Source organism: Rousettus aegyptiacus, unplaced genomic scaffold (assembly GCF_014176215.1).
Source record: "Rousettus aegyptiacus isolate mRouAeg1 unplaced genomic scaffold, mRouAeg1.p scaffold_m13_p_1, whole genome shotgun sequence".
NCBI classification, from domain to species: Eukaryota; Metazoa; Chordata; class Mammalia; order Chiroptera; family Pteropodidae; genus Rousettus; species Rousettus aegyptiacus.
This window is the reverse complement of record NW_023416284.1, coordinates 163,517,205-163,543,698: the sequence shown is the minus strand read 5'-3', so window position 1 is coordinate 163,543,698 and position 26,494 is coordinate 163,517,205. Positions and strand designations below refer to the sequence as shown.

The window sequence follows — 26,494 nt, the reverse complement described above, 5'->3', positions numbered from 1 at the left end:
GAATGAGTTTAATTATGCTCATTACTATTTGAATATAATGTCAATTTTGAATGAATTAAAACCATACAGTTTTGCTATTAAAAATTACTGATACTAAACAAATGGAAAATTTGTTTTTGTGTTTAATTTGCATTTTAATCTTTATCATTATTATTTCAAACAAAGGTATATTGATCCCCTTCTTCATGCCAGATAACATCTGGCACAGTATTGTAAATGCTTTACCAACCATCTGAAGTTGTACGAGCAAAAAGATAGCTGTCTGGAAGTCATTTGGTTACCTTTTGGCAAAAAGATTTGTACCTGTACTTACCCAACTATCAGTGTTCTTTGCTCTATAAATCTAAGGAATTTCAGCATGCCATATAATGTTTTCTAGATGAGTTTTTGACTGTATACTATTGCTTTATCAGATATACTTATTTTCAATGAAGATAAAATTTTATTTGAATTCTTATTTTAAGCTTCTAGGAGCCAATGGAAATTTAAACATCAATTCAAAACTTCGCTTGCAGCTGTATTACCCACCTGCTAAGTCTCGATCCCAGTTAAATGTTGTTGAGGTTTTTGAATGGTGGTCAAAATGTCCAAGAAATCGTTATCCATCAACGTTGTATGTAACTGTAAGAGGACTGAAAGTTCCAGAATGTGTAAGTTAATAGCATATATAAATATATGTCCTCTGTTGTTGAGATTAAATGGTGACATGTATTTCATTCCTAAAAAGATAAGGACTCTAGAATTACTTTAATAGGTTTCTATAATAGAAAGTTACCTTCAGAAATTATGTAATTAAGCCTGTAATGGCTGATACTTAAAAAATACTTACATGACTCTTAAGTACTAAATATAGATTTCAGTGTTAGGAAAAAAATTATTAATTAGTACAGTTTTTATTTTTAAAATTAAAGATAAAAGAATGATATAAAGTGAGAGTTGACAAATATATTCCATAAAGGAACAGATAGTTAATATTTTAGGCTTTTCAAGTCCTACAGTTTATGTTACAACAACTCAATTTTGCCTTTTTTGCCAGTAATATTCAAATAATCACTAAATAATATTTCTACTGCTGTTTTTCATAGATTAAAATTGTGAATGATCTTAACAATGTCCTAAAATGAGGTGAAACTTTTGCTTTTGTCTTGTTTCCTATATTTCAGGTTAGTTTTGCATGTTCTATAATTGATATTATAAACTGTGACCAGAGCTGATTTGCATTGATTTGAATGGAGTTAAATCTATTTTTGAGAAATGGGAGATTTAAAAACTTTAGATCTTTATGGTATCGTTTTATGATATTAAAATTAGAGATACCATAGTATATCAGAGCCATGACGTAACATCTTGTATATACAGGTGAAGATGCAGAAACAAAGGAACAGAGTTATTGAAACCATTTAATGTTACCATTAAAGTTCTCTTTTTCTCCTCTTAACTTATAAGGCTTTTTGTTTACAGGACTATAATTTCAAGCAACTTTCATTTTATTTAGAATAATGTGCAAATATAAGTAGAATACTTTTTGAATTACATTTTGAAAACATTTGCATATTGTTTGTTTCAATATTAAAACCTTATATGCTAGAAAAGAGAAAAAAATTAGCATGATATATAATTTTTTCATTTTCTACACATACTTAGATAAAGCCATCTTACCGTTCTATGATGACTCTTCAGGAGGAAAAGGGTAAACCATTGTATTGTGAACAGCACCATGAGTCAAGTTCTGTAGAGACAGAACCTGGATTAGAAGATTCAAAGGAGGTAGTAAAATGGAAACGACTGCCTGGGCAGGTGAAGTATTTGATAATATTGGATTCATTTAGTTATTTACTTATTTACTTTAAACTCTCCAACAGCTCCTAGGACAGATTGCTGTTTAACTCTTTTTAATCACGATCTTATCTTCCCATTATTTGACAAATAATAATAGAGTGTTTATCATTTTCATAAAAGCAGCATCTTAGATTGTTTAGTGACCTGGGCAGTTTTATTAGTTTGCCATAAAAAAAATACTGCTGACTGACTAAGTGATGTGAACAACAGAAATTTATTTACTCAGAGTTCTGGAGCCTGCAAGTCCCAAGATCAAGCGTTTGGCGGTTGGTTTACCTGAAGCTGTTCTTGGCTAGAAGATGGCTGCCATCTGTCCACATCTTCATGGTTGTTTCCTTTGCTTGTGTATCCCTGTGATGTCTCTTCCTGTTCTAATCAGGACATAGATGTGATTAGATTACAGCTCCACCCAAACAATCTCATTTTACCGTAATTAACTATTTTATCTCCAAATACTGTTCCAGTCTCAGGTACTGGGGTTAGAGCTTTAACAAATGAATTTTTGGGGACACAATTCGGCCCATGACAAACATAAAAAAACAGATTTTTGGTATCTGTAAGAGATAAGTCTCTTAATGGATTTTATTCTTTAAAAGTGGATTTTAAAAAATGGATTAATGACCTTTTTTTCAGTCCTTGGCTTCTTCCTGAGTCACATTTTAAGGGAGATAGTATGTGTATATCCTTCTACCACAAGTTGAACAGAATTTAAGTTTTTACCAAAGTTTTCTTACTTGATTAGCATATTTTTGTAATAGCAAGAAGGATTACTGATACAGTTTTACAGATCTCTTACTTATTTCCACAAAGGGGGGAGTGTTTTATATGTATGAGCCATTACCAGATGCAGTTTATCCAAAATCTTAATTTAACGAAACATTCAGTACATATATAAGAATGATTATTTTCTTAGATTTTTTTCCTTTCTGTATTTTGGATCACATTTAACTTTCTTTTGGCGGCCAGTTTTACAGATCCATCTAAATGTCATTTTTGAATAACTTATACTGTGGCCTTGGGGACCTTTATATCACTTGGGGAAATAGAAAACAGTGTTGTTTGCTGTCAGGTATGCTACAGAGAAGCCTTAAGGAAAGACAGGTATAAAAATAATTGTGTCGATCAGCAGTTCTCAGAATGTGATTTGGGAACTTCTGGGAGTCCTAAAACCCTTTCAGGGTATCTGCGAAGTCAGTCTATTTTCATAATAGACTCATAATGACTCTAATGGTTTCATAATGATTCAGTTTCTTTTTCACTTTTATTCTCTCACAATTATACACTGGAGTTTTTCAGAGGTTAAATTATATGTAATATCACAAGAGAGTGAATGCAAAAGCAGTTAAGAAAATCTAGCTGTCTTTTATTATGCTTATATTAAAGAGGTTTTTAAAAGTGTAGAACAGTTTTCATTTTATGTAGTTACTTTTTATAAAAAGACATTATGTTAACATTTAGTGGGTTTGTTAACTTATTTTTTTAAATGAACTAGCAAACGTTTTCTAAATTTCTCAATTTTAAAATCTAATAAAATAAATATCTATGGATGTAGTCATATAAACAAGTTTTTTGGGGTCCTAAAAATTTGTTTAAGATTTCGAAACATCCTGATACTTTAGAAAAGTTTGAAAATGGCAGATATGAAAGTGATGAACTAACTGGAGTGGTGGAAAAAGGGTTTATTCACCAGGCTGGAGCTTGAGATAAACTTTAAAGTGTGGCCAAGTTAAGGGTAGGTGAAAAAGGCCAAGGAAGAGTATTTCATATGGGGGCAGAGTTGTAGATAAATGGGAAAGGACCTGCCGTATTCATCAGGCACTCAAAAACTTGCCTGGCTGGAAACCAGTTTATATGAGAGAGAAAGTTGTTTGGTAGAGTAGGCCCACACTGTAGTGTCTTGAATGGTCCTAATACTTGATTTTGTGGAATATGAGGTAATAGAAAGTTTTGGGGTAGGAGAGAAGTGATAATCGTATTTTTGCACAGATTAGTGCTGGCGATGGCACATAAAAGATCGTAAGGTAAGATACATCAGAATGAGAGAAATCTACTAGATGGCAGTTGTAGTCAATGATGTGTGAGGTGAAAAAGGTCTAACCTTGGCATAAAGGTGGCAAAAATGAAAAATAAGAGATAAATAAAAGAGAAAAAACAAACCAGCATAATTTAATACCTGATAAGGTAGTAAAGAAAGGGAAAGAGTCAAAGATGTTGAGAGCCTGCCTATTATTAAACTTTTATTGCTTTTTCTGCATACGGTGTCAAACAGTAGTGGCTTCAGGGACTTTAGCTTAGGAGATTAGGCAGAGTTTTCCTCAAGCAGGCCTTCTGCTCTAGGAACAGCAGTAAGTGATTATAAAACCTCTTGACTTTTCTTTCCATTTTTGTTCTCTTTTTATCCCCCCTTCCTTTTCTAAATCATCTGGATGGAGGAAAATGATGGGTAATGTGGTGTCTGGTACATTATTGGCACATAAAAATGTCTTGAATTTTTCTCCTCCTAGTAACTACTCATAATGCTGCCTCCTGATAATGCTGCTAAATCTCGATGCTATTTGTGAAAAAACCTGTACCTATCTAGAAAGCAGGCCACTGAACTAATCGTTTTTGAGCAGGCCCAGTAAGCTGGGCTTAACCCTTTGAATAATCCTTATTAGCTATATATAGTAATAATGGTTACTTATCATAGGGTTGCTGCGATGAATATACATTAACAGACATTTGTAATAAAGTACCACATTATTGGTATAGAGTAAGAGCCTAATATATGTTAAATTGAACTTTTGGAATAATAAGAAACAAAAGACCTTAGGCTCACTAAGAAGAAGAATTAGGACAAATAAAAGTAGGCAGTATTTTCTACAGTAGATATTACTGTGTGGAAAGTTTTGGTTTCATCTGGTAATAGAGAAAACAAATTATGAAAAAATTTTAATAAAATTAGTGAATGAAAAACCAATAGAAGGTGATTACTTTGAAAACACATTTGAAAAGTTAGCCACAAATGGTTATTTTAAGAGGGGAAAAAATAGAATGACTTCATACATCTGGGGCTTAAGCTAGGCCACAGAACAAGTATATAGCTCAGCTGTGACATATTGTTTTTTTGTGGCTTATATAAAAGCTATGTGGTAGTAACAGCTTTAGGGTATCAGATACTAAAATTTTCTGTTCATGTTTTAGGTGAATTAAGGACTAGTTAGACATAGAGTATAAATTCACTTAATTTTATGGGGAACTAATTTCCTCTTTAGAAAGTAAAACAATTTACTGAGGTTTCCATCATTCAATTGCTTACTTTTTTTCTCTTTCTCTGAGCCACAGTGAAAGGACATGGGGGATTAAAACACTACCACTACTGTAATTGAAATTAATGACAGCCTTTATGTTTTAATGTTTCTTAATTTATATTTTTAAAATGTATGTCTTCTAGGCTTGCCGTATCCCAAACAAGCAGCTCTTCTCACTAAATGCGGGAGAACGAGGATGTTTTTGTCTCGCTTTCTCTCACAACGGAAGAATATTAGCAGCAGCCTGTGCCAGCCGGGATGGATATCCAATTATTTGTGAGTAATAATCCTATCTGTTTAATTTGCTTGAAGTATTAATTGAGAACAATCATTGGTTTTTAAAATTCATTGAAATCTTAATTGGAATAATTGCCCAGCACTACTAAATTAAATTGATTTCTTTAAGTGAAGTAACAATTCTTTTATAATAATTTTACACTTTTCTCTACAATATGTGTTCAGAAATAGAATGAGAATGATTAAATGAAGGTGATGGTAAATTGTAAAACATGCAAAGTATTTTTTTCAATTACAGTTGACATTCTTCTACGTTGTTTTATATTAGTTCTAGGTGTACCACATAGTGGTTAGACATGTATATAATTTACAAACTGATCCCCCTGATTAGTACCCACCTGGCACTTTACATAGTTATTACAGTATTATTGACTATATTCCCTAAGCTGGACTTTACATCCGCATTAATACTTTCTACCTACCAATTCGTACTTCTGAATCCCTTCACTTTTTCACCCAGTCCTCCAACTCCCCTCCTATCTGATAGCCATCAGTTTGTTCTCTGTATCTATGAGTCTTTTTCTGTTCTTTTTGTTCATTTATTTTGTTCTTTAGATTCCACATATATGTTTGTCTTTCTCCGCCCGACGTATTTCACTTTGTATAATACCCTGTAGGTCCATCCCTGTTGTCTCAAATGGTAAGATTGCCTTCTTTTTTGTGGCCAGGTAATATCTCATTGTAGATACGTACCACATCTTTCTCCAGTCTGTTGATGGGCACTTAGGTTGCTTCTGTATCTTGGCTACTGTAAATAATGCCTCAATGAACATAGTGACTCATATATCTTTTCAAATTAATGTTTTGGATTTCTTTGGATAAATACCCAGAAATGGAATTGCTGGGTCATAAGGTAGTTCTATTTTTAGTTTTTTGAGGCACTTCCGGACTGTTTTCTGTGGTGGCTGCACCAATTTGCAATCCCACCAATAGTGGATGAAGGTTTCTTTTCTCCACATCTTCACCAATACTTTTTTTTTTGGTTTATTGATGATAGCCATTCCAACAGATGTGAGATGATATCTCATTGTGGTTTTAATTTGCATTTTTCTGATGACTACTGATGTTGAGCATCTTTTCATATGTCTATTGACCATCTTTATGTACTCTTCAGAGAAATGTCTGTGCAGGTCCTCTCCCCATTTTTTAATTAGATTGTTTGCTTTTTTGTTGTTGAGTTGTATGTTTATAAATTTTGGATATTAACTCCCTATTGTGTCATTGCAAATATCTTCCTCCAATCAGTGGGTTGTGTTTTTGTTTTGTTGATGGTTTCTTTTGCCGTGCAAAAACTTTTTAATTTGAGGTAGTCCCATTTGTTTATTTTTTCTTTTATTTCTCTTGCCTGAGGAAATAATCAGAAAAAAAATATTAGTAAGAGCAGTGTGAGAGAGTTTATTGCCTATGTTTTTTTCTTGGAGTTTTATGTTTTCAGGCCTCACATTTAAGTCTTTAATCCATTTTGAGTTTATTTTTATATACGGTGTAAGAAAGTGGTCAGATTTCTTTCTTTCTTTCTTTCTTTTTTTTTGCATGTATCTGTTCAGTTCTCCCAATACCATGTTTTGCATGGACTTACTTTACTTCATTGTATATTCTTGCCTCTTTTGTCATAGATTAATTGATCTCATAGGTTTGGGTTTATTTCTGGGCTTTTTGTTCCATTGATCTATGTCTTTGTCTTTATGCCAGTAACATGTTGTTTTGGTTACTATAGTCTTATATAGTTTGATATCAGATATTGTGATACCTCCAACTTTATTCTTTTTTCTCAGGATTTCTGTGGCTATTCAGGGTCTTTTGTGGTTGCATATAAATTATAGGATTATTTGTTTTAGTTTTGTGAAAAATGCTATTGGTATTTTGATAGGGATTGCATTGAATCTATAGATTTCTTTGAGTAGTATGGACATTTTGATGTGAATTCTTCCTATCTTTGAGCATGGTATATGCTTTCATTTATTTTATTTGTATCTTTCTTAGTTTCTTTCTTCATTGCTTTATAATTTTCCAAGTACGGTCTTTTACCTCTTTGGTTAAATTTATTCCTAGGTATTTTATTTTTTTGATGCAGTTATAAATGGGATTGTTTTCTTAATTCCTCTTTCTGAAAGTTAATTATTGGTGTGTAAAATGCAACCGATTGCTGAATATTAATTTTGTATCCTGGTACTTTACCGAATATATTCATCAGTTCTAATAGTTTTTTGATGGAATCTTTAGGGTTCCCTATATATAGCATCATGTCATACAAATAATGACATGATCTGGATGCCTTTCATTTCTTTTTTTTTTTTTTGTCTGATTGCCATGACTGTACTGTGTTGAATAAAAATGGTTAAAGTAAACATCCTTGTCTTGTTCTTGATCTGAAGGAAAATGCTTTTCGCTTTTTCCCATTCAATATGATGTTGGTAGCTATGGGTTTGTCATATGTGGCTTTTACTGTGTTGAGGTGTGTTCCTTCTATTCCTACTCTCCTGAGAGTTTTATCATACAGGAAGGCTAGATTTTGTCAAATGACTTCAGCATCTATTGATATGAACATATAATTTTTATCCTTCATTTTGTTTATGTGATTTTCATATAAATTGATTTGCTTATATTAAACCAATCTTGCATCCCGGGAATAAAACCCACTTAATCATTGTGTATGATCCTTTTAATGTATTGTTGAATTCAGTTTGCTGATATTTTGAGGATTTTTGTATCTATGTCCGTCAGGGATAGTAGCCTATAATTTTCTCTTTTTGTAATGTGTTTATCTGGTTTCAGAATCAGCATAATCAGGGCCCCAGGAAGACTTTTGTAAACATTCTTTGTTTTATAGGAATTTAGAAACATGAGATATCATGAGGAATTTTAGTCCAAATCGTTGGTTGATAGCAGTGATAACTTGTATACCAAAGCCTTCATATTTGTTATGCACTAGAGTGATAGTAATTGGCTCAGGAGTACCTAGATGAAGACTTCTCATTATGATAGAGAAGTCAGCAGAGGCCAAAAACCCATTCTCAAATTTCCTTTAAAAATATAAGAAACTATATTAAAAAGAGTAATTATTTATTTATCTTTAAAGGGTGTGTGTGTGTGTGTGTGTGTGTGTGTGTGTGTGTGTAGATGAGCATTGAGAGGCATTAATACTTTCCCTTACTTCCTGATTAATAATGAAAACCAACTCACCTCAGCAGGAAGTAGCCACTGGGTCCTCATGGGCATCTGCTGTCAGCACTAGATCCTGCTGAACTTTGCTCAGCTTCTAACAGTTATTCCTTCATTGATTTGCTTTTTTTCAGCAAAGACTTATAATTGGCTTGATTAGCATTTATTAAACATATATTTCTCCTCATGAAATAATCTTAGTTTTAAGAAATATCAAATTATTTGTGTAGTTTGATTATGACTGTGCTATTTTAAAAATTCACTGAAACCTATGCACAGAGTAAAAAAGATTCTAAAGAAATATATTCTACAATATTAATAGTGATTTCATTCTTTGGGGCTGTGAAAGAATTACTCTCATTCTGATTTATATGTTTTCTACATTCTGTGATAAATATGTTACTTTATGCTTTAAAAAATCTTCATAATACTATGTAAATTTAGCTTTACTTATTGCTTACATCTTAAAAAACAGAAGAATCTTTGTTTTTGAATCTTCATTGTTGATTGCATGGAATTTGTTTAGCTTGTAGAATGTGTAAATTAATGTTTTTTTTTTTTACAAATGTGGGAAGTTTCTTTGTCTTCAGATGTTCTTTTCCTTTCTGTTTCTCATTCAGGCAGTCCTATCATTTCTGTGTTGGTACACTTGATGGTGTCCCACAGGTTTCTAAACCTTTATTTCTTTTTCTTCTTTTTTTTTTCTTTCTGCCTCTGAGACTGCATAATATCAATTGACCTGTCGTTAAGTCTTGATTCTTCTGCCAGTTCAAATCTGCCGTTGAGCCCCTCTCAGTGAATCGTGTATTCATTTATTATACTTTTCTATTCTAGAATTTCTTTTTGGTCATTTTTTAAAAAATAATTTTTATCTCTTATTGGTGAGAAGTTCTTAGACCTTAATTCCCACACATTTATTTTTTAGACACGGTTTTAGATCTTTGAACGTATTTATAAAAGCAGATTTAAAGTCTTTGTCTAGGAAGACCAGTGTTAGGCTTCCTCATGGACAGTTTCTGTCAACTGCTTTTTTCCTGTGTATGATCATACTTTTCTGTTTTGTTTTTCTCACATGTCCATAATTTTATGTTGAAATATAGATATTTTACTTATTAAAATATGACAGCTCTGGAAATCAGATTTTCTTCCTATCCCCACTCTATCTACCCACCTAGGCTATTTGTTTTATCTGTTTGGTTAATGACTTTCCTGGACTAACTCCATAGTCTTTTTTGTCATATGTTACCACTAAAGTCTCCACTTGGTTAGGTAAGTGGTCAGCTGATGGTTAGAGGGAGATTTTTTTAATGCCTTGAGCGATTAGGTCTCTTTTTACCAAGGGCTCTGTGCCTGTGCATTGGGATGTACTTTCAGCGCTTCATTCAGTCTTCGCCTTCACTTCCTGTTTGCGCAGAGCCTGCTCAGGTCAGCTGGAGTAAGAGGTAGGACCTTTTAGGTCTTTATTGGGCACTCACACGGCCTAGGAGTATATGTCCTTCTAGTTTCCCAGGAGTATGTTGGAGCTTTTCAAAGTCCCCTGTGGATATCTCATTGCAAGATTTTTACTTTTAAGCTTTTTGGTCTTCCTCTTCTTAGCCCAAGCTGGTATTACTGGTATTATTATTTCAACAGGCACTCTAGGATTAGGGCTGTTCACACAGAGCATGCTCAGGGCCGGGTCAGATAAAGCCTAGCCATGAAAATGGAGCCCTTCAGGGAGCTGCCAGGATGTCTAATAATGCTAAGTCTTGGGGATGGGGCTTTTGGGGAGCTTTAGACCTCTTCTGTCTCATTCCATGGCAGCTAGGCTGCCGGTTTACATTGTAGTTGCAAGGCTGTTGGTTTTGAAGGTCTCTTTGGAGCATGGGAATGGGAGGAACAAGGCAAGTTAAAATACTACAAACTTAGTGTTACTGAGATTCCGCTGCTTTTCTTGACTAAATTCTCCTCAGATTGCCTTTGTTTAATTTCCAGAGGTCTGAAAAAGTTAAATTTGACAATTTTTGTCAGTGTTCTTGCTGCTTCTATGGAAGACGCAGATTTTCTGAGGTCTTTTTTTCTCTATGCCAGAAGGACTTGGGTACTGCTTAGTGTTTTAAAGGGCTATTGGTTTGACCACTAGGTGGAAGTAGAGACTTGGAAACTTTGTTCCAAGTTGTTATCTTAGGTAATTTATTGTAAATAATAACATAGCAATACTATACTGCCTTGTTTATCAGATTGGATCTCTGTTGATTTCCGTATTATATCTGTAATTTTAGTATTAGAATTTGTTTCTGACCATAGTGCAGTTTGAATTTCTCATTACTTCAGATAATTAAAATTTTGGTTGGAATTTAATCAGTTTTCAGGTAAAGTAATACCTTATTCATGAAAGCCGATATTATAGAATCTTTGGAATAAATTGAAGTTTAAATGTTATTTATTATTTGATTAATTATCAAAGATTATTAGAAAAATTGCTTTAAAGAAATTAGAATAATTGTTAATTGTAGTATATTATAAAATTTTATGTGTGTAAATTCTTGTGTCTAAAGTAAGTGAAAAAATTTTAAGTAGATTTTGAAATTTTTTATACTAAAAATGTCTGCTAATATTCTTAATGGACAGTGCTTTATGTGTAAATTATTATGTTATGAATTTGTATATTACTATATTAAGGATCCTCTGTTAGAAAACTTACTAATTTTTCAATATTTTCATTAGTATATGAGATTCCTTCCGGACGTTTCATGAGAGAATTGTATGGCCACCTCAATATCATTTATGATCTCTGCTGGTCAAAAGATAACCGCTATATCCTTACCGCATCATCTGATGGCACTGCCAGGTTAGTATACTTGAGAAGTACTTATCATATACGATATTTGCCATCAAAGAAAACAAAGAGAATGTAAAGCGATGTAACTACTCTTATGCCTCAGTTATGTTTTGCCTATCAGGGGACTGTCATAAATATGTACCATACAAACTGACTGACTGAATAAGTAGTGAAAAGTTTTTTTCTTGAAGACATTTTTGTTAAATATATGTTATTTATGTAATGTATAATATTTCTAGTCCTCACTGTCTTTAGATGATCATTTTGTACACTGTTCAATTAATACTTTGAGATGAGGTTATTAAAACAACTGAGATTTTTCCTAGAATATAAGCTCTTGATGATGGGGATTCCATTTTCAGTGTTAGCTGGGTGCAGAGGCCAGGACACAGTGGTGCTCAGTATGTAGCATAGGGTAAATAAATCAATATGCACTTTATGTTCTAAGAGCTTTATAGATTGCCAAGTATTTGTGTATTTCAGAATGTCAGTCTTAAAACAACTCCTTCCAATATAATGAGTGTCACAATAAAATATTTTAAAAGCTACTTTTTAAAGTTTCATTTATGTGTTTTGTAGTTACTTGTTCTACTTTGGATATATTCTAAACTATTAGGCAGTTGTATATGTCATTTTCTATGTGTCATTAAATTTGATTTCCACAAATGTAGTTGGATACACAAATATTTATTTATTATCTCTGTGCAAAATCGACATTCAGACCAGATCAAGATCCACTCTGATTTCACTCTTAACTACTTCTGCTTCCTGTTCTTTAAGCATACTTTTTAATATGTTTTTAGTGTATGGGTCCCTTCTTCTAGTAATCTTATCAATTTCCTTTCAATATAAATTGTCTAATTGATTAAGATGTTATCATTACTGTTTATAGTTAATTAAAAAAGATGGCAAATGGAAACAATTGATTTCCCTCTCTATCTAGCTGGGAACCTGCTATTAGTCCCTCTTAACAATATCCTCAGGAACCTGTCTGGTCTGTTCTGTCAGCATAGCCATCCTGTCTGATGCCAGGTTACACTCGATAACCTGACTGTGGATTTGTAAATCTGAAAATCTCCTGAGCTCTCATCTCTGCTGAGCAATCCTTTTACTTATATTTGTTCAGCTATCTTTTCTCATTCCTCTGGCTGCAGATCCAAACCTTACCATGCTTCACAGTCTCCATTCTGAACCACAATCTTTGCACTTCCATTAGATGACTGCCTTCAATTTACAGTGAAATTTAGCCAGACATGATTTTAATTTATTTCCTCTGGTTTCCCACCTAATGTCTGTGAATTTACCCATCTTTCTCTCTGTCCATCTCTTTTAGCAAAGCAGTATAGGTACAGACACTTTAAGGCTAATATTTGACCTGTGCTTTTAATCTCAGTCCTTTAATCTACTATTTTGTTATTTCTATTTCCTGCATCTCTTGGCTCTATAGTATCTTTATTGATTTTGTCCTCTCATCTTAGAAATACAGCGTGTGTGGATTTCCAACCATGGATTGAAAATACAGCTTCAAAATACAATTTAAAAATCTGCATATGAGTGGACTAGCACTGTTCAAACCCATGTTGGTCACGGGTCAACTCCAATCTCCTTATCTTAAAGAAATCTTTTCCTGCCTTCCAGACTACCACATCATTATTATTATTATTATTATTATTATTATTTATTATTATTATTATTTCTACATCATTAAGAGTATCCTACACACATTGTCTTTGCTTCAACCCAGTTAGTTTGGCTTTCACACCCACCATGCCATATAACTTTCTTCAAGAGGTCAGCAGTTACTTGCTAAGTTTTAGATCTACTGGCCAGTTTCAGTCCTTACCCCGTTTGCCTTCGATGCAGTAATTAATTATTGATTAGCCTTGAAATATTTTTAATTCATAGTTTTAATTGACAACCTCTTTTGGTTTTCTTTTTTATGACTCCGACCAATTTTCATTCCTTTTTTTTGATCCTTTCATCTGCCTATTCTCTACAGATATTTATCCCCAAGATCCTTTACTTGATTGTCTTCCCTTGTTTGGTGTGCTTATCCTGGTCCCTGTTGTCTTCTTTGGTTTTGACTCTCCCTTATATGCTAATGACTTCCACATTTTTTCTGAGTTTGACTTTCTCTTTCAGACTTCTGTCTGGATTTCCCAATGGTACCTCAAGTCCAAAATCATCTTACCGAAATCACCAAACTTTCTTTTCCTCTTTTAGTACTCTGATATATTTTTAAATGACATGCTTATCTACTCTGTCTCCCAAGCTGGGAATCAAGAGTTGTACTTTTCTCCTGCCACCATTTATTTCCAGATGTAAATAATACTAAAGTCTGTCCATTCTGTCTCCTAAAATGCTCACCATAATATCTTTCTGCCCTTACTGCTATCGTCTTGATTTAAGCTCTTATTGTCTCTTGCTTAAACTGTTGCTGCAGAACTTTCCCAGTGTTCAGCCTCTAGCCTCTTCCATCTCCACTATGCTAAAATTATCTTTCTAAAACCATCTTTCATAATGCCTTGATTTAAAAAAAAACTTCGATTGCCATTGCCCTTTGGAAAAGGTTCCACGTCCTTAGCATGGCATGATAGGCTTGTCCCTCTTTGACCTTACACTCTTCTCTTATGCATTTCACATGTACCCTCTGCCTCATCCACACAATCTTTTGAAATACCCTTAACATCTTATCTTCTCTGGCAGCTCCATGACATATTACCTTACCTAGTCTTCCTATGCTTACATGCCTTTCTTGTACAATTTCTGCCCAAGTCATTCATTCAACAATCATTTAAATGCCTTTTGTAAGTCTGAGTGGTCTCATAGTCATCATTTAAAACCCAGCTCAGATTTCACCATTTCTTAAAGCCATCTTGGATTTGCCCATACAACATATAATATATTTTAGTAAAGTATGCTTTTTTCTTTATGTAGTTTTGAAATTAATATTAATTCAGGATGCTATGTCGTAAAAATATTATTGTGAAGGATTAACTGAGTGAAGAAAGAAACATTGTGGCTAGATCCAAAAAGACTGAGGTTTTTGAAAGAGGTGAAGAATACCTACATTGAATAGGCTAAAATGAAAAGGAAGAGAATTAGTTACTAATGCTCAGAAATGGCAGAAGTGTGGGTTTCTGCCCATGTCCTCTCTGTCTTCCTCAGGATCACTGTCACATGCTATCATTGGTGTCCCCTAAGTAACTGTTTTCCACTGGTTAGTTTTCTGCCATATAGGTTTAACCTAAACCTCCCTTTTTTAGTTATATTTAGTATAATCTTTATTTTTCTCAAATCAACAACTTCTCATATAATCGGAAAGATTTTTCCGTGTGTAATGGCCCCCAGATAGGCCCCTTTGTCCCCACTCCACCTTCTCTTCACACATGCTATTTTAACTTCGGTATATTTTTTCTTTTCCAATTCTAATAATTGTTTTTTTGTACAGTCACCCAGTCTTACAAATTTGTATATCCTTCTTTTCTGTCTATGATGAGCTTGATTTTTTTCTTAATCCATTTATAAATTTGTTTTGATCTTGGATTCTACCATTGATTGGGTGACTAATGCCATCATAGATACCAGTTTTGGTTTTTTAACTAAAAAATTCATTTTTATTTAAAAAAATGTGTCTCTCAATTATATCGAGCTCTTTTTAAAATATGATTGCTTCATTCATGTCTGTTACATGGTATTTCAAATAATGCCACTAAAATTTATTAGTGAGCAACTAAAGTTTTTATCTTTTAACAGTCCTTGTAATATTTCAAATTAGTGATTTTCTTTTTTCAATAAATACTATATTTCATGTGACATATGTTCATTGAAAGCTATTACTATGATAAAATGTTTATGCAGTGACACACATGCTTTATTTTGACTTGAAAACATGTTCTTTCACTTCCTGCATTATTAGTTTGGATTCTCAGTAATTGAAGATCATATCCTGTATTTTAAGCAGCTGCTGAGAAAACTCGTAGAATGTTATTCTTGACTAGCAACTGTATTTTTTCTTTTATTGACAATTGATAAAAGACTTAATTTCCTTTAGTTCTTAGTCAATAATTAAAAGGATGAATTATAAATCCCCATATTAAAAGATTAATAAACTCTTCTAGTTCTGAGAACTTAAGCTTTTGAAAATCCAGTGTTCCACACTCATTTAGCACCTGTCTATTGCTAGATGTTGCCTATTTTTACACATTGATTACACATGCACAGTATCTAACATAACAGTTCAACCCTTAGGGTTTACTCTTTTGTCAGGATTATAGCAATGACGATTATACTAATTTTTATAAATCATCCATTATTTAGAGGAAGAGGCAATGAGAATGTTAAACACAAAGTGAGTGCTTAATATAGTTTGATAGAAAACATACTATATTATTTTAATCTTAAATTCTTATCTTTAATCTTATTTTAATCAAGTATTCATATAGTAATTTCATTATGACTTTTAAGTCCTTAAGATCTTCATGTTTATTATCTAGGCTTTGAAATTACTAATATAAAGTATCCTGTTCTCTAAACCCCCCACTGGTAAGCACTATGAAAAAGCAATGTGTACAGCCTAAATAAGAAATCAGTAAAGTTTCTCCCTATATTTTATTTTTTATGTATAGTGGACTAAATGCAATATTTTACCAGCTATTTGATGTGTGTTTAAACAATATCAAAATAGGTTTAAAAAAGACATATCCAAATACAAATACAGTTTTTCATTTTATAGTATAGATTATAATTAGTAGACAAATTAACCATTACACTTGATAATAACAGTAAGAAATAACTTTGTCAAAATGTAAAGAATCCATGCCATCAAATACATGATCATATTTTTTTTGTTATCATAAAGTTTACATTTAGTTTACCATTGGTTGTTGTCATTTGCTTACGTAAATCCTGTTGGCTGTATTGGTTCTTCGAGAAACTTTTAAAGAAACTTGTGCCTTTCAGAAGCAATGTGTAACTTTTTATCTTTTTCCAGGATATGGAAAAATGAAATAGATAATACAAAGACGTTCAGAGTTTTACCTCATCCTGCTTTTGTTTACACGGCTAAATTCCATCCAGCTGTAAAAGAACTGGTGGTTACAGGGTGCTATGATTCTGTGATACGCGTATGGAAAGTTGATATGAGAGAGGATCCTGCCATATTGGTCCGACAGTTTGACACTCACAAGAGTTTCATCAACTCCCTCTGTTTCGATATTGAAGGTATGTCAGAGAACATATTCCAAATGAAGCCGAATTGCATGAAGGATATTTAAAAATTTTTTATTTCACTAGAATAATAAATATTTTAAGCTTGAGAGGGATTTTATGTATTGATGGTTGTGCATAGTTAGGTTTGTGCATATTTTGCAGATTATATGGGAAACCTGAGCATAGTTTTGGCACTGATGAAGTTGTTTGTAATTTTAAAGTCATTAAATTCCCAAACATTTAGATTCAACTAATCTTTGCTGTAACAAGCAATCCTGTTCCAAATTTCAGAAACATATTTCACTGATTATCTCCTGAGTAGGTTTTTTTTTTTTTTTTTTTTTTTTTTTTTTTAAAGAGTCTTTTAGGTTAAAGGGTAAAATTAAGGAAGATGAAGGGAACATCTCAAAAGAATATTGAAAAAATATATTTTAAATGTAACAGCAGGATTGTTTTTTGAAAGTATAGAAACATATAGAAAGGAAATTTGCAGTTAAAGGTTTATCTATATAAATAATATAGATGATGTTTTAAAGATATAAAATATAGATTTTAACAGCTGAAAGACTAAAGAAATTTATTATATCTATTAGTTACATTTTACATTATTTTGAACACTAGATATATAGGCTGTAGCTATAATTAATTATCATATGATCTAGATCAAAATGATAATTACTACTAGTGTACTCACTTCAACTATAAAGATGTTAACGTATTGGAACACATACAGGAAAGGTCAGCCAATGATAGAAAGGTATCTGACAACTCTGTCATAATAGAAATAGCTCACAGTATGAAAGAGAGATGAAGAATTTCTTCAGATATTTGGCTAAGATATCCATATATCAAAAAAGAAGAAATCAGTCTTGTTTCTCCAGTGGGTAGAAGTAGGACCAAAGCTGCAGAATTCAGATTGCTCAGAATTAGAGAAAACATCCTAATACGTAGAGCAATTTATCAGTTGAATAAACTGTTTTTTAAAATATTAAATTCCCAGTTGCTGAATGAATATCTGTTCATACTGGAGTGTAAGATATTTCTGAGTTAAACTTGATGGTCTCAGGTCTCATTCAATTGTAAGATGGTTTGACATTAAGAATTGATGTTAACCAAAACACCTGTTATTTACTTTTATTCTGACATTGAGTTCTTGCTGGATCTCAGGCATTATGCTAACAGTATATATCAAAATAGAAGAGTTTTTCCAGGAATATAAAACATTATATAGGTTAATAAAGGTGAGCATGTGGATACATATTGGATAATTCAGATAATTTATTTGGCTTTGGGATTTGAGCCATACACGCATGCACCGAGTTGCTCATTTTTATTTTTATTTTTATTTTTTATTTTCGTATTAAAATCAGGCAAGTCGCAGAGGGGAATCAGTCATGAAAAATAATTCAAAAGAGTAAAGAATTTATTTAAAGATAATTGGGATTTGATTGGGAGTTAGGTTTGTTTTTTTGGCTCTTTTAAACTGAAATACCCTTTAATAGCCCTAGAATTCTTTGACCATTTCACTGGGATGTGTTTTCCCACTTTTATATTATTTGTTTTTACCTCTGTGTAGCAAAGGTGAGTAATTTTATTTACTTAAACAGGTCATCACATGTATTCAGGAGACTGCACTGGGGTGATTGTTGTATGGAATACCTACGTCAAAGTTAATGACGTGCAACATTCAATCAGCCATTGGAGTGTCGATAAGGTATAAAATTGTATTTCATATTTTGGGATTTAATTAAATTGGCAAAAACATTGAACCACATGACCTTTAAATAAGACATCAGGACGTTTTATTCTTTTTCGTCAAAAATATTGTTTTCCTTACTCTCTGAAAAATCAGTTATCATTCATCAATTATCATGTCTTTCTGATGACTGATTGACGATAAAATGACTTAGTGAAATTTTTTTTTTATTTTGGCCAAGCTCTCCTTTAATATTTTAGGTCCTTACTTTGCATTATGGAATTCAGTGATCCATTAATGAAATTTATGCTAAAATGTGATTTATATTACCATCTGTAAATAATGTTTTCTGTATTTGTATTTTTTTCTCAGTCCAATAATATCACTCCAAAAACAGTGTGTTCACTGTTTTGTTAACCATACCATCTTTCAAAATTATGTAATGAGATTATGTAATGATGAGGGATTCTCTTATTTCATCACAATAATTGTTTCATTTTTTTCCTTTTTACCTTTTGACCACCTTCACCCATTTCTGCTATTTATTTCATTTGAAATTTGCTATATAAGCAGAAAAAAGTGGATAATCTCTTTCATTTTTGGAATAGAGTGTTTTTAAGGTGGTTTGTATATTAAAATATTATATACAGAATCAATCATTAAACGAGCTTGTTTTATGTAAATTGATATAGTTTTTGTCTTACATGCTGTACCTTTGTTCTTTCATTTTTTATTTGTAATAGAGTATAACAATTGTCCTTGTTTGGAAAAAAACACTGTAAATGAAAAATAATTTCCACAAACTTTAGTTAAATCTATTGAGTCTATCAGACCTGAGACCATCAAGTTTAAAAATTTTTAGTCATCCTTATCTATCAGGTTAATGAATGATGGCTTGAGATTCATGTTCTAGCCTAATTTCACACACTTTGAAAATAATTTTCTGATTACTTATATATTAGAGGGATTGGCAGGTCTCTAAAGGCATTTCAGTCATTTGTGTTAAAATCATGTGTTTCTTTACCCCAGTAAAGAAAGGCAAATATACCTTGAAAGTCTGTAGCCCGGTGGTTACTTGAGACAGTCAACAATAAAAATTTAAGAAATGAGCTGGAATGTCTTTTTAGTAGGTGAAGCCCTAAGACAAACTGGAGATTGTGATTTCTTGCTGGTTGTCTTCAACCAGCAGTGCGAGAAATGCTGTTTTACTCGTCTGTCCTCGAGGCAAAGTGTCCCTGTGATGTTGCACACATTCCTTGATACAGGACAGAGGCTTCAAAATTAGGGCTTTTCTAGTTTGAGCATGAATATGATAAAGAAAAATATGGAGGAAATCATTAATAGATGTTGCAGACACTAAGTCTGCTGGCACTTTTCTCAAATTAGTACCTAACATTTAACTTGCTATGTTTTTTTTTTTTTTTTCGTATTTACATCTGTGTGTTACTGCAGTTGCTCAAACCCCCAACAGTGCATCCCACCCTCAAATGGTTGTTGTTCAGCTCTGTAAAACCCTGCCTGCGATGTCAGTGTTTGAACTTTTTCTGTAACTTTTAAGAAGTAGCTGACAGCAGGTCTTAGTGTCCAGCAGCTGTAGCAGGGACTTAGCTGCTGATGTTGGGACTGTAGCTGTGTGTGCCCTACATTTGCTGGTGCCAACCCACATCCGAAGAGAAGACTCTCCAGAAGGGAGCAGCAAATAATAAGGGGTCCTTGAGGGGAAAGGGTAATTCATGATTCTGCCTGCAGGTTAAAGTGTACTTCTCTTTGAGTCTGAACTTTAAGTAGTTTTGCATTTGTAATATATTTTCTTTCTCTTAGTAATACTATCAAGAAGGACCTTTGGTAATTATTCTAATTAATGCAAGGCTTGTTTAGGCAGATTTCTCCTTCAGTGTTTATGTCTTTTTTGACATCATTAATCAGATGTCTTCTATAGCTGCCTTAAATAACTATATTAAAAAAAAAAAAACACCTAAAATAGCATCTAAATTAAATTATTCCAGAATTATCTGCTGATAATATACCTTTTTCAGGACAATGGAAGTAAGTGTATAAAGAAATAATCTGAGACTGAAATAGAACTTGAAAGTTAATTCTATACTTACTTTTGAATTTATAAAAAACCGAAGCTTTCTTGTACGGTGATAAACAAAAAAATGCCGAGTTAGAAGATGCATTTGCAGGAAGTGCTTTTCGTTTGGAAATATACTACAGAAACACATACTACTATAGTGTTACATAACCACCAAAGGTTCATTTCATTAGCTTTATTTTCAACCTTAAACTGAAATTACTGGGGATCCTTTGAAACAATTTTAAAGCATCCTGATTAGTGTAATTGAAAATGATACCTTAAAATTAATTTTGTTCTTTTGTACTCTAAAAAGGACTTAATACTAAACAAACCTTACAGTGGTAATATTTTTAATTTTTTTTTTTTTTTATCATTTTAGGAAATTAAAGAGAGTGAGTTTAAGGGAATTCCAATAAGTTATTTGGAGGTTCATCCCAATGGAAAACGTTTGTTAATTCATACCAAAGACAGTACTTTGAGAATTATGGATCTCCGAATGTAAGTATATTTCACTGTTGGCAGTTTAAGCACTCATAGAATAAGTAATGAATTAATTCATATTTACAAAATGAAGCTGTAGTTCTTATCCGAATGATTTTGTCCTTCAGGAGACATCTGGTAGTGTCTGGAGACATCTTTGAATGTTGCTTTTACTATCTAGTGGGTAGAGACTAGAGATATTCTGCTAAAAATCATATAGTTCATAAGACTGCCTCCTACAATGAGGAATTATCTGCCCCAAAATGGGAATAATTATGAGGCTGAAATGTACACAGTTGCTCTATATTTTCACAATTAAAAAAACCTATCGTGGAATATCTTTTATCTCTATGATACTGGTATAGCATATTATGATTTAATATCATAACTGAGAGGGCTTTTGAATAACACATTCTTGTTTTTTTTAGTTGTTGTTTTATTTCTGAATAAAGCAAATGAAAGAAAATATTCTTAACATAAAAGGCAGAAGCAGAGTTCTGGGAAAATCAGCATGGATTTCTGGCATGCTTTTGTTTTGGTGTTGAGTTCTGTCAAAACAAATGAGAGGAAGCTGTGTTATTAGATTTCATTATAGTATTTAGAAAGGCAAATGTGGTGATTTGTATTAGTTTATTCTGCAGTTCTCTTTTTAGGACTAACCATTAAGCCCTTAAATATGTACATAGAACTGGTCAAGACACTAGCATGGATGCTGCGGGAGAATAAGCAGAAGTAGCTCATCAGGAGTTTATAATCCAGTGGTACTACCTCCAGAACAACACACAGTCTTTTAATTAGGCTAAATTGTAAGATCTCTTTGGACTGGAATCTGCTTATTCCTTTTTTCTATACATTGCACCCATACTGTGCCTTGCAGATAGCTAGTATTTAGTATATATTTTTAATGAATATAAATTTATAATAAAAAGATTATATATTTCATGGCAACAAAGGTGAAAGCTATAATATAGTCTTCTCTTAAAGGCTCAATAGAGAGGTGGTTCTTTGAGCTCAATCTTGAAAAATGGGTAGAATTTAGATAAGATGGAGTGTTTTCAGTAGAATAGAAAAGCCTGGAATAATGTAAGTTGTGTTCTAGGCAGAGTGAGGTAGTCTGTATAAGCATAGGTTTCTTGACAAGAGACACTTTTAGAAGTAGAGATTAGAGCCACATTTTAGAAGGCCTAAGGAGTTCGATGATCTCTTTTTAAGCAGTATAGTATTCAGCTTAAGCTCATGCTTGGTCTCTAGAGGCAGACTGCTTAGAATCAGATACCTTTTACACCCCTTACTAGCTGATTAACCTCTCTGTACCTCTCTTTTTTTTCTTATCACTCAAATGGGAGAAATAATATATCATACTCATAAGATTTTTTTGAGTAATAAACTGGTTTATACATGTTAAGCATTAAAACATTACAGCATATAACGAGGACTGCAGAAATGTTTGACCCTGTAACTTTAGGTCTGGGAATTTATGTTATGAAAATAACTATAAAACAAATTTAAAAATCAGACAATAGTATGGCGGTTACCAGAAGGGAAGGCAGTTGGGAGGAAGATGAAGCGGGTACAGGTAGTCAAATGTATAATGACAGGGACAACTAGACTTGGGGTGGTGAGCACACAATGCAGTATACAGATGATGTGTTATAGAATTATACACTTGAAACCTTATAATTTAATTAACCAGTGTCACTTATATAGTGTTATTAACCAATGTCACCCCAATAAATTTCAGTAAATAAAATATATAAAATATATATCCATGCAAATATATATGTATGATTGTTCATAGAAATCATGTTCATGATAGGAGGAAACTGGAAATGTCCTATGTGTGTTGTCCAACAATAGAAAATTTCTTAAGATACATTTAGACAATGATATAACGTATACCTAAATTGACAATGCATAATCTATATATTCTGACATGTAGGGCCTTTGTTTGTGATATATTGTTGACTGAAAAAAGCAGATTGCAGAGCAGTGTATATATCCTCTCTGCAAACCAGGGCTGACAGGAGTACCTAACTGGCACGGAGTAAGCACTAAAACAGTGTTAGCTATTTTTCATAAGCGAAAAAGCCTCAAAGGTTGTCTATTATATTTAATCGATGATTTAATAATATGTTCTAATATTTCTGCAGGGATCAAGTATTCATTGTGTGATTAAAAAAAAAAATCATCACACAGGAAAATATAATAAAAATTCTGTTCCTTGAGTAACCAATTCAGATGCTACTTCCATAAAATAGTCTCTCTCCGTGGCCAGAAATAATCTCTTTAGTCCAAATCTGCAAAATACTCTTTTCTTTTCTTCTCTTGTGGCACTTTCTACATTCACTTCCTGTTTTACATTGATGCATTCCTTCTCTCTCCCGCTAAATGATAAGCTCCCTGAGCTCTGGCACTGTCTCTTCTTTATTCTGCATAGACTGTTTCCCACATAACAGATTTTCAAAAAGTTGTTCGTTAAATGCAAATGAAGTATTTAAAAGTTTTTCTACCACCAGTCTTTAAAGACTGTAAGACAGATTACATTTGTAAAATCTTTTCTTGTTTATAGATTAGCAGCAAGGAAGTTTGTAGGAGCCGCAAATTATCGGGAGAAGATTCATAGTACTTTGACACCATGTGGGACTTATCTCTTTGCTGGAAGTGAAGATGGCATAGTATATGTATGGAAACCAGAAACAGGTAAATATTTTGTCGATCTTCAAAAAGAAATTTTTTTGTTTTGTTTTGAAGAAGTATAAAAAAATACCATTTATGGAATAATTTTCAAGAAAATTCTGATTCCAGAATTATGTTTTTCATAATTGGGAAAATGATAGTGGAAGTCAGCTACAGTCTAAATTTATATTCTGTTCCTATTTTTACGATAACATCATGAATTTAAAATTTCACATTATAATTTAAGGTTTATTCTTTCCTTGCCTATAATGAGATATTATGAGTCTTAGAGAACTATTTTAATGAGAATTATCATGCAAAATACAAAATATTATGAGCCGAATTTGGAATATAACTAGTTATACAAATGGTAAAACATCTCTAGTATATTTTTATTAGAAATATTCTCGTCAAAGTTTATGATGTCTAAAACTTAATAGCAATTAAGTTTACCTGAATTACTCTAATTCAGTTTTTTTTTTTTCCAGTAAAATAAACTATTACATTGGGAGGTTCCTTTGCACTTTACCTTTACTTTTCAAAAGAAAAGTTGAAATTGCATATATTTTTTAGCAATAAATTTAGAGAATTTAGAGAAATTCACTTTAAAATTTCTTTAATGAATAGTATTTACTTACACCTTGTTTATCAGTTCACTTAGGGTTTATTTTGGTTTGTTTTTTACTGTGTTTTGATACTTTAGTACCAATTCAGAAGTGTTAGATCTCTTTTCCTCTTCAATAAATAGATCTACATTCTATGCTTTTTGCGTTCTGCTTTTCATAGCTTCCTTAGACTTCTGTTGTAGAACCTCTTTTAGCTGTTAGTAATGGATGTATCTTTAAAGCAGATAGTACCTGAAACAGCCTCTAGAAGAAAATAGAAAAATTAATTCCCCACCGAAGCTTCCCCAACTAGTTTCTCAGTTTTAGAGTTCTGCAGTTCCTCCTGTGAGTTCTTTCTGGAGTTGTTAGTTGGCGTTTCTTGGTCCTGTCAGATCTCAATCAGGTACTTCTCTACTTCTTAGCTGTCTTTGTTTTGTACCATTAAAACCTCATTGAACAGGTTAGACTGAGAAGTAGAAAGAAGGCGGCTGACAGAATGAAAAATAAAGATAATTTTTTTAGTACAGTAGTACTCAAATATTTATAAGTATTTGAGATTTTCATGTAAATAACATGAGCCTCATCATTATTTACTATAAACATTTCTAATAAGTTGCAGCATAATCTAATGAGAAATAACTGAGTACAAATTATTGAAAATTTTTTCTTATTTAGGAGAACAAGTAGCAATGTATTCTGACCTGCCATTCAAGTCACCCATTCGGGACATTTCTTATCATCCACTTGAAAATATGGTTGCATTTTGTGCATTTGGGCAGAATGAGCCAATTCTTCTGTATATTTATGATTTCCAGGGTAAGTCCACTGCTTGATATTTAGAGTAACCTTTACATTTAGACTGAACCCGGAATCACGAGCTCTATGAAAACTATCATCCTTTGTATTAACAAAACTCTCTTGAATATACTGTAAGAGCCAAACAGATTAAGTAGATTATGTTATTATTATATTACAACATTTTGTTTTTTCATAAGCACTATTATTCTGGAGTTTAAATATTAGCAACAGTACACATAATAGTTGTGTCCTTCTGTCGGAATCATGGAAAGGTAGTCATCACTTTTTTTGTAAATCAATTTAAGTAAATATACCTAAAAATCATTTTTGAATGTTAGCTAAATTTAAAATGTAAATAACATTTAGGAAATATGGATCTTTAATATTTTCAGTTGAATATTGAGTTAATTTCTTATTGTGTTTTTGTTTTTTACTAAAGCATGTAGTTTTTATAAGTTATGGTTTTAAGAGTTTCTTAACATAAAAAGGCAGAAAACTAAATATCAGTAAAAACAAGGTCCAGAATTAGAAATCTGATATATTTTTTTACTCTAAAATTACTTTATTCTATCATTATGAGAAATAAAGAAATAAAGACTGGACACAATTTTCAGGAATAGTATGGCATTTGTAGAATTATTTGGATTTATGCTGTTTTTTATGTATTTCTTTAATTTCTGTCCTGAAATTAGGATTTCGTTGTTCCGCATCGTATTGATTATTCTGTCACTCTTGAAATTGACATTCATGTATATAGGTTACATTAATGTGGAACTATTTGGACAAAGTGTTTTAAATTAATGAAATGTGAGTAGTTAAATTTATTGCATTAATACAGATTGAATTAGTTAATGGTTGTAATTAATGCTAAGTTACTAGACAATTCTAAACCTGAAGTTCTTGATCTTAGTATGGACTTTTGTATATCTTTTCAGGTGAATTATATTAGAAAATAATGTGTAAATTGAAACTTACCTTATTTTAAAGAATAGAAAAAAATTAATGATTTTCTCTAACATATTAAGATATATACAGCACTATTTCTAATGGTAGAATTGCTAGACAACACAGTACCATATACTGTTATAAGCAGATGTTAACAAAAATAAACACCGCCTGATTATAGGAAAAGACAGATATGTTTCTCCAATCATCTAATGTCCAAAGCTGGTGTCTAGTTAAAGCATGTGTTCTGAAACGGGTCTATCCACTCTAAATCTTCACATAAAAGAGAAGAAGTATACCTAAGGACTTTATAATGGGAACTGTTATACAGGAAATAGGCAGCACAGTTATTTCCTCAGACTCAAGAGGTTTCACAACAGTCTTCATTCAATTTCTAATTTGCTTTATAGGCTTTTGAAATTTTCACTACAAATGCAAGTTAAAGTTTCACTCTTATCTTTTTTTTTTCCCCAGTTATTTTTTTGTCATAGATAGAGGGATTTCATCATTATATTAGACCAGTCAGGCTTGTCCATATGGTTTTTAAACAATAGGGTGTAGATTAAGAAGTTTATTCTAGAAGTGTAAGTAGACTGA

The 26,494-nt window shown here is 32.3% G+C and overlaps 1 protein-coding gene across 10 annotated transcripts in view; it reads left to right on the top strand.

Moving 5' to 3' along the window:
• AHI1 (Abelson helper integration site 1) overlaps positions 1–26,494 on the top strand; it is a 163,614-nt gene that overhangs the window by 25,291 nt on the left and 111,829 nt on the right. For all 10 annotated transcript variants that reach the window (XM_036221956.1, XM_036221955.1, XM_036221952.1 and 7 more), the window contains 9 exons: positions 465–650; positions 1,645–1,797; positions 5,273–5,405; positions 11,295–11,418; positions 16,403–16,632; positions 18,228–18,334; positions 20,773–20,891; positions 23,443–23,573; positions 24,830–24,970. In XM_036221956.1, the coding sequence (XP_036077849.1) occupies positions 465–650; positions 1,645–1,797; positions 5,273–5,405; positions 11,295–11,418; positions 16,403–16,632; positions 18,228–18,334; positions 20,773–20,891; positions 23,443–23,573; positions 24,830–24,970 (1,324 nt within the window). The remainder of the gene's footprint in view (positions 1–464; positions 651–1,644; positions 1,798–5,272; positions 5,406–11,294; positions 11,419–16,402; positions 16,633–18,227; positions 18,335–20,772; positions 20,892–23,442; positions 23,574–24,829; positions 24,971–26,494) is intronic.